The 12,049-nt window shown below is 40.8% G+C and overlaps 1 protein-coding gene across 1 annotated transcript; it reads right to left on the bottom strand.

Moving 5' to 3' along the window:
• Window positions 1-5,379: 5,379 nt before the first annotated feature.
• Window positions 5,380-7,609, bottom strand: LOC147979305 (protein FAR1-RELATED SEQUENCE 5-like). The gene is made up of 3 exons (XM_087515143.1): window positions 6,253-7,609; window positions 6,098-6,157; window positions 5,380-5,603 (listed from the first exon to the last, which is right to left on the bottom strand). Exons 1-3 carry the CDS (start codon window positions 7,607-7,609, stop codon window positions 5,380-5,382), a joined length of 1,641 nt encoding a protein of 546 aa, XP_087371269.1.
• Between the last annotated feature and the right edge of the window lie 4,440 nt (window positions 7,610-12,049).

Raw genomic sequence — 12,049 nt, forward strand, 5'->3', positions numbered from 1 at the left:
AATTTTATTTTTATTCCTTGCTTTTTGTTCCTGTTTAGTAATAAATAATTCATATAGCCTCTTTTTATATGTGGTTTTATGCTTTTAGTTAGTGTTGGTGCCGAGTAGAACCTTTGGGAAGACTTGGTGAAAGTCTTGTTGATCATGCTGTCAAAAACAGAAACTTTAGCGCTCAAGAGAATTGCTGTCATTTTTATTTGAAGAGTGATATTTAGTTAATTCTTTTTGCATCTGATTAATAGGTAAATTCCTCAGGTCCAGAAATTTATTTGAGAACTTTATGAGTTCCAGAAGTACACGTTTGATCCAGATTACTACAGACTGTTCTGTTTTTGACAGATTCTGTTTTTCATGTGTTGTTTACTTATTTTGATGAACCTATGGCTAGTAAAATAGTTTATAAACCATGGAGAAGTTGGAATACAGTAGGTTTAACACCAATATAAATAAATAATGAGTTCATTACAGTACCTTGAAGTGGTGATTTATTTTCTTATACTAACGGAGCTTACGAGTTTTCTGTTAAGTTTTGTGTTCTGAAGTTTTCAAGTTTTGGGTAAGGATTCGATGGACTATGGAATAAGGAGTGGCAAGATACTAAGCTTGGGGATGACCAAGGCACCACAAGGTAATATTCAAGGACAACCAAGATCCTAAGCTTGGGGATGCCCCGAAAGGCATCCCCTCTTTCGTCTTCTTTCATCGGTAATTTTACTTGGAGCTATATTTTTATTTACCACATGATATGTGTTTTGCTTGGAGCGTCAATTTATTTTGTTAGAATTTGCTTTATGTTATTTATAAAAATGTTTTTCATATTTTATTTCAATAAAAGTGGCACTGATAGCCTTTACTATGCCTATTTTAGAAGTCCACATGTTGCTGTTTAAAAACAGAAAGTTTACCGCTGTTGCAATAATTCCCTAGAAAAGTCAGAATGCGATAAAATGTTGAAACCTTTTGAATATTAAGCTCTGATAAATTTACTACAGTGGGAATTTTATTTCATAATTTTTGGAGCTAAGGAAGTATGTATGTTGCTGCATTCTTTACAGACTATCCTGTTTAGGCAGATTGCTTGCATTGTTTGCATATGTTTGCTTCTTTAATGATTCTATTTGAGGATAGGACTATTAAATATGCAGAGGCCTTTAGTATGCAATGTTGAATAATAATTTTAGTGATTTTCTACAGTAGAGTATGATAAGTTTTTGCAATGGTTTATACTAACTTATCTCACGAGTCTTTGTTGAGTTTTGTGTGGATGAAGCTTTTGAGATTTAGGGAGACCTTGATATGAGAGGAATTAAGGAGACACAAAATCTCAATCTTGGGGATGCCCAAGGCACCCCCAGATAATATTTCAAGAAGTCTCAAGCATCTAAGCTTGGGATGCCCCGGTTGGCATCCCACCTTTCTTCTTCAACAATTATCAGTTAGTTTTGGTTGATCCTAAGTTTTTGCTTCTTCACATGATGTTTTCTATTATTAGAATGTCATTTTCTTTTGCTTTGCTTGCTGTTTGAATAGAATACCAAGATCTGAAATTATTAAATGTTAGAGAGTCTTCACATAGTTGCATAATTATTCGACTACTCATTGATCTTCACTTATATCTTTCGGAGTAGTTTGTCATTTTCTCTAGTGCTTCACTTATATCTTTTAGAGCATGGCGGTAGTTTTATTTTGAAGAAATAGATGAACTCTCATGCTTCACTTAGATTATTTTGAGAGTCTTAAATAGCATGGTAATTTGCTTAAAATCCTGATATGCTAGGTATTCAAGAATAGTAAAAACTTTCTTATGTGTGTTGAATACTAAGAGAAGTTTGAATGATTGATGATTGTTTTGAGATATGGAGGTAATAATATCAAAGTCGTGCTAGTTGAGCAGTTGTGAAATTGAGAAATGCTTGTGTTGAAGTTTGCAAGTCCCGTAGCATGCACGTATGGTAAATGTTGTGTAACAAATTTGAAACATGAGGTGTTATTTGATTGTCCTCCTTATGAGTGGCGGTCGGGGACGAGCGATGGTATTTTCCTACCAATCTATCCCCCTAGGAGCATGCGCGTAGTGCCGATGTTTTTGATGACTTGTAGACTTTTGCAATAAGTATGTGAGTTCTTTATGACTAATGTTGAGTCCATGGATTATACGCACTCTCACCCTTCCATCTTTGCTAGCCTCTTCGGTACCGTGCATTACCCTTTCTCACATTGAGAGTTGGTGCAAACTTCGCCGGTGCATCCAAACCCCGTGATATTATACGCTCTGTCACACATAAACCTCCTTATATCTTCCTCAAAACAGCCACCATACCTACCTATTATGGCATTTCCATAGCCATTCCGAGATATATTGCCATGCAACTTTCCACCGTTCCGTTATTATGACACGCTTCATCATTGTCATATTTCTTTGCATGATCATGTAGTTGACATCGTATTTGTGGCAAAGCCACTGTTCATAATTCTTTTATACATGTCACTCATGCATCATTGCACATCCCGGTACACCGCCAGAGGCATTCATATAGAGTCATACTTTGTTCTAGTATCGAGTTGTAATCATTGAGTTGTAAATAAATAGAAGTGTGATGATCATCATTCAATAGAGCATTGTCCCAAAAAAAGGCCAAAGAAAAAAAAGAAGGCCCCAAAAAAGAGAAAATAAATAAAAAGGGGCAATGCTACTATCCTTTTTTCCACACTTGTGCTTCAAAGTAGCACCATGTTCTTCATATAGAGAGTCTCTTGAGCTATCACTTTCATATACTAGTGGGAATTTTCATTATAGAACTTGGCTTGTATATTCCAACAATGGGCCTCCTCAAGTGCCCTAGGTCTTCGTGAGCAAGAAAGTTGGATGCACACCCACTTAGTTTCTTTTGTTGAGCTTTCATACATTTATAGCTCTAGTGCATCCGTTGCATGGCGATCCCTACTCCTTGCATTAACATCAATCGGTGGGCATCTCCACAGCCCATTGATTAGCCTCGTTGATGTGAGACTTTCTCATTTTTGTCTTCTCCACATAACCCCCCTCATTATATTCTATTCCACCCATAGTGCTATATCCATGGCTCGCACTCATGTATTGCGTGAAAGTTTATAGGTTTGAGATTACTAAAGTATGAAACAATTGCTTGGCTTGTCATCGGGGTCGTGCATGATGAGAGCATTCTTGTGTGACGAAAATGGAGCATGACTAAACTATATGATTTTGTAGGGATGAACTTTCTTTGGCCATGTTATTTTGAGAAGACATAATTGCTTAGTTAGTATGCTTGAAGTATTATTATTTTTATGTCAATATTAAACTTGTCTTGAATCTTATGGATCTGAATATTCATACCACAATTAAGAAGAAATACATTGAAATTATGCCAACTAGCACTTCGCATAAAAAATTCTATTTTTTATCATTTTCCTACTCGAGGATGAGCAGGAATTAAGCTTGGGGATGCTGATACGTCTCCAACGTATCTATAATTTTTGATTTCTCCATGCTATATTATCTACTATTTTGAATGTTTATGGGCTTTATTATACACTTTTATATCATTTTTGGGACAAACCTATTAACCCAGAGCCCAGTGCCAGTTTCTGTTTTTACCCTGTTTTAGGGTTTCGAAGAAAAGGAAAATCAAACGGAGTCCAATTGACCTGAAACTTCACGGAACTCATTTTTGGAAGGAAAGAAGCCCAGAAGACTTGGAGTGCACGTCGGGGGATCTGCGAGGAGGTCACGAGGCGGACGGGGCTTGCCTACTCCCGTCACCTGCTCCCATCCGTGCTCCCCTTCGCTAATTCTTCATCTAACGGCTGGCGCTACTTTCCTTCCCCGTGCGTCTTTTCTGGCAAAAAAGAAATCACGAAGCTCCTGTATTTCCGTTTGCCCCAATACGTATTCGCTCCTCCTCTATCTCTTTCCCTGCCGATAGTCGACCGTCGGGAGCGGAGGCATCGAGTGGATCGGCTACCTCCCCAAGGCGTCGTTGCGGCCTCCGGCGGGAGGTCCGTCGGCGTCCGCGCTCGTCCCAGATTTCGGCTTCTCCCGCCGCAAGACCGGCTCCTCCTCTTGATTCGTCCTCGCGCAAGGGCCGGGTCTTGGAGTTGCCTGCGATGGGGGCAACCATGGTGGAGCTTGGGTCGGGATAGTGGAGGTGGTGGTGGCTGTTGTGCCGCCACTGAAGACCACGGGTGGTGGCAGGGCAGAGGCCGCGGCGAGCAACGAGGGCGGCCGCCATCCAGCGGGTCTTCGCGGGCTCGACACCGGCCATGCGGCTGCCGACCTAGCCTACTAGCGCCATGGTAAGTACGGAAACTCACCCTCGCTCCCTTCCATCCTCCTCTCTATTGTTTTGTGCAGAATACAGATGTCTACTCTGGTTTCTTTTCCCTTCAGTTCACATCCGAGCAAGTCTACAGCTAGCTAGTACCAATTAAGCACACATGCACATCGGGGCCTTGCAAATTAATTTGTTCCATACAGTGATTCGTTAAAAGCTCAAATTATGTGAGTGCAAAATTATAGACCAAAATTAGTTTCTAAATGTCCTGGATACCTAGTTAGCTCAGTTTTAGTTGATAATTCCTTTCTATCACTGTTTTGCTGCGTAATGAAGGTGCTCAATTTTATATATTTTTAAAGATGTTTAAGTTTTGAGGCAACAAAATACATAGTTCAAACACAGTGGATTCGGACATGGGAATATCTTGCATTGCACAAAATGCTGATGGTGTTGTTTACTAGTTGAAAATAAACTGAAAGTTAATTAGCTACTGATGGTGATATTTGCATACAGGATGATGCCAGAAAGACGGTTTAACTAAGTGAACAAACTACTCCTTAGATCGATGCATGCAAAGTCGTATGGTTTGGCTCATCCTCATCCAGGTGACAGTGGCGCTCCATTACCATAGTGATCGACTAATGGTCAGTTTGTCATGTTAGACAAACTAATCTATGATGTTGGTAATAGTACAGTTTGTACCTGATGCTAACCAAGCATATTCAATACAAGACAAATAAGACTATTTTTATATTTATCACAGTCACAAATTGCTTATTCAGTTAATTGCTGATTGATATAGATAGTCTCCTTCAATCCATGGTCGTATACTCATAGGTTCTAATAGGATTGCACAGAAGTACATGAAATAAAAATCTATAACATTGATTAAGCTGGCTTTTGTTGTTGGGAGAATGGTAGATTTTGTCCTGGGATCATCGTCGGGGTAGAGGTACCAACAGTAGGATTTTGTTGCTGGAGAAATGATAGATTCTGTCCGGGCATCATCATAGGGGTAGAAGTACCACTGGTAGGAGTCTGCTGTTGAAAGAATGATAGATTCTGCCCTGGCATCATCGTGGGGCTATAGGTACCAATGGTAGGATTCTGTTGTTGGAAGAATGGTAGATTGTTTCCTGCCATTATCATAGGGGTAGAAGTACCACTGGTAGGAGTCTGTTGTTGGAAGAATAATATATTTTGTCCTGGCATCATCGTAGGGGTCGACAGACCAATGGATTGTTGCAGACTTGAGTTGTAACGTGGTAAATAAGGGTAAGCATGACTTGGCGGAGCTCCCAGTTGAACCTATGCAGATAAATAGCAATGCTTAGGTCTTAGGTAACAGGTGATTGAAAATGAGAAATAGTTTAATAATTAAACTTCTTATACCATTTGGGTTGGATTGTACTGTGGTAAATACCCAGGCATTTGGTCTGTCAAAGGCATTTCAGGTCGTTCTTGTAAAGAATTGACTATCTTCTTTTTCTTCTTTGTTTTTGCTTTCTCCAAGCCACCAGCGGGTCTTGCTGATCCTGGTACAATATTTTCTCTGAATTGACCCTATGAAGATTAACAGCAAAACTTAGTGTGGTTCAAGTTTAAAAAGGAGATAAAGTCAAAAAGCTTCGACTTCTTATACCATTAAGATTGGGTTATATGTAGGCATTTGATTTGTGAAAGGCATTTCAGGATGTAGTTGTAAAGAATCATCTATCTTCTTTTCTTTGTTGTTTTTGCTTTCTCCAAGCCACCAACGGGTCTTGCTGATCCTCGTACAGTCTTCTCCTTGACCTTCATACCTCTTGGCATGTGAAGCCCCTCGTTATGCTTTGAAACTCTAGTAGAGTCGATGTTCAGACCTGCAACCATATAGTTAAATGTAAGTCTTTGAATATACTCTATGCAACTAGTAGTATAGTATATAACTATATTCCTTGCGAAACAGAGGAGTCACCCAAATCTGGATTTGGGTCTGGATCAACTCTAATTTTCAAGCTTTGCTCCACATCTCGTGCTAGCTGCTCTGCACATTTAGCAGCCATATCATATGTTTCATCGGACTCTGCGGCGCGAGCAGCTATGTGGATAAACATTCTGCACAAGTCCTTGTAAAAGTTCGACATTCTTGCTTTTAGATCTTCATGCAGATTGTGATTGCTTGTTATCTCTAGCAATTTCGCATCAATTGTCCATCTTTTCAGTATATATTGTTCAGGGATATGCTTGATATTATTAATATCAAGTATCTTTAAACAATGAGAGCAGAGGATTCCAGCAAATTCAAACTTCTTGCAACTGCAATTGACCTTTTCTTCGTTTGGATAAAAACTGACAACATGCTCGCGCTGCGTTCCATGAAATTTTACTGTGTAAACCTTCTTCTCTTTATCACTTGAATCACAAAGAAATGTGTCATAGTTCAGGGTCCGAAGCACTTGCTCCTGAAACATCTTGAATATTGCGGGAGTATATGTAGTTGCGGCTTGCCTTAACACATATCTACCTTCTGCCTTTAGCTTGGGAGTAGTTTGTGACGCCTTGAAGTCACACTTCACCTCTAAAAATCTTTTATCCGCAACTAGATGCTCAAAATGCTCAAAAAAAGTAAGCATCTCATATTTAATACTAATGTACCGCTTTAGTTCATTATTCATGCTTTCACTTCTTTGGGTAGTGCTCATGTGGGCTGAGAATGTATTTCTGCCATACACTAGTGCCCATTGCTCCCTTTTCTCAAACAGCCATTGCAGCCACATATTGTCACGGAGTCCATACCTGTCTAGCATTCTATTCCATTCATTTATAAAATCGTCTGCTTCCTCAATATCATAGATACAATGCTGGAAATCAGCATTGAACTTCTTATATTCTTCAACAACCCCAGCAAGGTGCTTGCAAGCATTTTGATTCATATGCCACATACAAAGTCTATGGTGAGACTGAGGAAGGACTTTACTGATTGCCTTGGCCATTGCTGCATCTTCATCGGTCAGAATAGTCCTTGGATGTTTCCCAGACATAGCTGTTAGAAATGTTCTAAAAAGACAACCAAAACTTTCAGCAGTTTCATCATAGAGAAGTGTAGCACCAAAGACCATGGTTTTCTTGTGATTATTCACCCCAACAATCAAACCAAAGGGACGCCCATCATCTAGTTTCCTATATGTGGTGTCAAAGCATATAACATCACCAAACATTGCATAGTCTGATATCATTTTCGAATCAGCCCAGAAAATATTAGTTATCAGATCATCCTCATCAACTTGAATTGAATAGAAAAAATTGGCATCTTCTTTTACCTTCTTCTTCATGTATTCTAACACCCCCTGTGTCTCCTTTCTTTGCTTGCAGTGTTCTCTTAGAGTACAAACGATTTTTCATATCTTCGGGTGCAAACCCAAGATTTGGAAGTCCACATGCTTCTTTGGCCATCAGATCTATAGTTGCTTTATTTGAAATGCCCATAGACTTTGCGACTTCAGCGTTTGCTATTTGTGCTTCTGTGACTTTCCTTTGGGATCTTAAGTATAGGGCCATGTCTCCAGTAGCAAGAGGATGGTTATGTGCTGCCTCAAATTCATACACATAATACAATCCATTTTTGAGACTTATCTTCATATGGGCTTGACAACCACATCGTGTTTCGGGCCTACTATAACTGAAAGAATCCTCTCTTCTATCTTCAGCATAGAATCCTATCAATTAAAGTAATTATCTTAGTGAAACCAAAAGTAATAGTAGTATAACCAAAACAAAATACAAGCAACCCATACCTTGACGGGAGCACGTAAATGGTCGTTGTTGTATTACAGTAGTATTCTTCACTTTATGGTGACTCCCTCTTCGGATGCTAAAACCAGTAGCTTTTGCATATTTGTTATAAAATGAGTAGGCCTCCTCTTCAGATAAAAATTTCATGTCAATCTTTGGTAACCTGTTGTCAGTACAATTTGTTGCAACATTTTCTTGCACGTCCTGTATGAATTACTATTCAATTTTGTTAATGCACATTTTCACATATGTTGTATTGTGCTTACCATGCGTAATTTGACTTGATTTATGAAACACGGATTAAAAAAAGATTACCCATGTCATAACAGTATTATCAAACAATGTAGACTAATATGCACGGGCTACTGTTTTATTAGAATATGCTGACTAGAGTATTAACTGAGTATTAAGCATCTATTTTGACATGTGCAGTTTCTTCATGTACCAGGCATAAGGCTAGTATAATTATAACTAATCATAAGCTGTATCATCATATACGAAGCAAACACAGATGTTTTATATCATGATCGACATTTTCAATTTTGTTTTCATCAGGAAGAATTAACAATCTACAATCATGAAGGCATTTTTGATCTTTATCAGCAGGGAAAATTAATCAGTAGATTCTATAAGGAAAAGAACAACGAAAAGAGATCATGAAGACTATACTTTTGGTCCCTGAGATTCATCACCGTCCTCATGGATTCGAGGATCGATGCTTGAGGAAGCCATGGGGAAGAAGATGCCCCTTTCCTTCAGCCCCTAGGTCGCCTTGCTTCTGCCTGATTGATGCATCTTAGCCTTGTGAATTTCCTTCTTCCGCCTGTTATTGAATTTGTTTGACGTGCTTCTGCCAAGGATCTTGTTCCTGATTGATGTGGGTGATGGTGAGATTTGCGTGTTTGTGTGTTTTCATCTGGATTAACAAAGTTCTAAGAGGTTTGGCGCCCGAACCTCTTTATTCTGTATGTTGGCGGCAAAAAATTGAGATTAGCCTCATTTCCTCTCTAGATTAGTGAAGCGGGAGTCTTGCTAGGTATTATGGACAAATAACAGAGAGAGAGAGAGACATGGGTGGAGATAAGTTGTGCCAAGTATTACGCAAAGATAACAGACAGAGAATACGAGTTTTTGTAACGTGCTTTCTTTCACTGGAAAAGGGGCGTGGGTGGAGATAAGCTGCCCAGCCATCAGATGGAAAATAACTCGTTGGGAGCATGGATGGGAGCAGGCGACGGGAGCAGGCAAGCCCCGTCCGTCACGAGGCAGGGGGGCGCGCCCACTCCCCCTGGGTGCGCCCTCCACCCTCGTGGCCCCCCTGATGTACTTCTTCCGCCTATGTATCTCCATATACCCTAAAAACATCAATGAGCACAATAGATCGGGAGTTCCGCCGCCAGAAGCCTCCGTAGGCACCGAAAGTCAATCTAGACCTGTTCTGGCACCCTGCCAGAGGGGGGAATCCATCTCCGGTGGCCATCTTCATCATCCCGGTGCTCTCCATGACGAGGAGGGAGTAGTTCTCCCTCGAGGCTGAGGGTATGTACCAGTAGCTATGTGTTTGATCTCTCTCTCTCTCTCTCTCGTGTTCTTGAGGTGATACGATCCTGATGTATCGCGAGCTTTGCTATTATAGTTGGATCTTATGTTTCTCCTCCCCCTCTACTCTCTTGTAATGGATTGAGTTTCCCCTTTCAAGTTATCTTATCGGATTGAGTCTTTAAAGATTTGAGAACACTTGATGTATGTCTTGACGTGTGTATCTGTGGTGACAATGGGATACCACGTGATTCACTTGATGTATGTTTTGGTGATCAACTTGCGGGTTCCGCCCATGAACCTATGCATAGGGGTTGGCACACGTTTTCGTCGTGATTCTCTGGTAGGAAATTTGGGGCACTCTTTGAGGTCCTTTGTGTTGGTTGAATAGATGAATCTGAGATTGTGTGATGCATATCGTATAATCATACCCACGGATACTTGAGGTGACATTGGAGTATCTAGGTGACATTAGGGTTTTGGTTGATTTGTGTCTTAAGGTGTTATTCTAGTACGAACTCTAGGGCTATTTGTGACACTTATAGGAATAGCCCAACGAATTGATTGGAAAGAATAACTTTGAGGTGGTTTCGTACCCTACCATAATCTCTTCGTTTGTTCTCCGCTATTAGTGACTTTGGAGTGACTCTTTGTTGCATGTTGAGGGTTAGTTATGTGATCCAATTATGTTATTATTGTTGAGAGGACTTGCACTAGTGAAAGTATGAACCCTAGGACTTGTTTACTATCATTGCAATACCGTTTACGCTCACTTTTATCATTAGTTACCTTGATGTTTTTATATTTTAGTTTACAAAAACTATTATCTACTATCCATATTGCACTTGTATCACCATCTCTTCACCGAACTAGTGCACCTATACAATTTACCATTGTATTGGGTGTGTTGGGGACACAAGAGACTCTTTGTTATTTGGTTGTAGGGTTGCTTGAGAGAGACCATCTTCAGCCTACGCCTCCTACGGATTGATAAACCTTAGGTCATCCACTTGAGGGAAATTTGCTACTGTCCTACAAACCTCTGCACTTGGAGGCCCAACAACGTCTACAAGAAGAAGATTGTGTAGTACCTCATTACGCATACCTCAAGCTCAAGATGCCAAGACCTAAGGGGTCATAACAGTCAATGGAAACATAGAACGCTCGCTCTGCACGGAAGAGCACACTGCGGCCCTCGCAGCAGAAGCACAAAGCAGCCTTTTAAGGCAAACTGCCAATTCGGCGATACAGCCCCCGGACACTGTCAAGCGAGTCTGGAGTAACCTGCAATAGGATCGCCTGGCACGTTCAGTGCTCGCCTAGCAATTCGGCCCCCGTCCCAGTCCTAGTCAAGCGACGAAATCCATGCCACGCGTACATAATTATGCACTGAAAATACCATGGGCATAGGCGGGGGCACGACCAGGGCACGTCCCGCAATGCGGCTTAACCGCCCTAGGGGCTGCATACCTTTATCATTTTTTCTCTTTCAGAACCTTACTCTGTGGAAGCCCTTTCCGGCAGTATAATTGCCGGACACATTACGGGAAGGAACAACCAAGGAGGCAAGAAGCTAAGACGTACAAGGGAACCCCCAGGTGGTCTTTAATAACAATCGATATACCCAATTTTTACTACCCATACGTAGCTTTCCCTTGGATAGGACATGTCAAATAGTCCTATTTTTTGCTTATTTCACTACTTGTATCAATACGCTTCGACGTATTATTTAAATAACAATGCATAGCATTAGTATATTATTGCATTATCCATCCCTTTTTTCTTATATGTTCATTTACGACAACTTGCACCCGTACATTCTGGTACGGTCAGTACGCCAGGGGCTTTCGTTTAACCCATAATACGGCGTGAGAAGTCTGAACACTTTTGACAGTGCGGCAACCCGAACTTATAGCATTATATGCATCAGGTCCGAATCATGTCTTGGGTCAATAGTTCGGTTTTCCCGGCTCCCATGTTTTGGTACCTTATGTTCCGCTATAACGGCTAAGGTAGCGCTGGGAGAACTACTGCGATTGTGTCCCGGTTCTTCCGGACGAGCACCTCAGTAGAGAAAGCCGAAAACTGATTGTCATGATAAGGCGAGAGCTGGTCGCTGTTCGAGAAGTCTCAAGTCCTTCAAGACTTTTTCCGCTTTAGGTGAGTAGTCGGCCTTGCCCGACTTAGGCGTATACAGCGCCCCAAATTCGGCCTTCCGAATATTAGGGGCTTCGCCAAAATTTAAAATTGTAGACTTCTATGGCTAAGTGAGAGTGATAAAGCTTATAGTCTGATTGCCTGGTTCGTTGTGCTGAACACCTCCCTCGAAGGACCCAAAATTGGGATAAAGAGTGCTCAGGTTTATCCCGAACACCCCAGTACTAGTTACATGGGGGCAGAAGCCGACGATTGGTTAACTCTCAGATTTTATAAACGGTCGC

Source organism: Triticum urartu, chromosome 3A, assembly GCF_056163025.1.
Source record: "Triticum urartu cultivar PI428250 chromosome 3A, HENAU_Tu73, whole genome shotgun sequence".
Classification (NCBI taxonomy): Eukaryota; Viridiplantae; Streptophyta; class Magnoliopsida; order Poales; family Poaceae; genus Triticum; species Triticum urartu.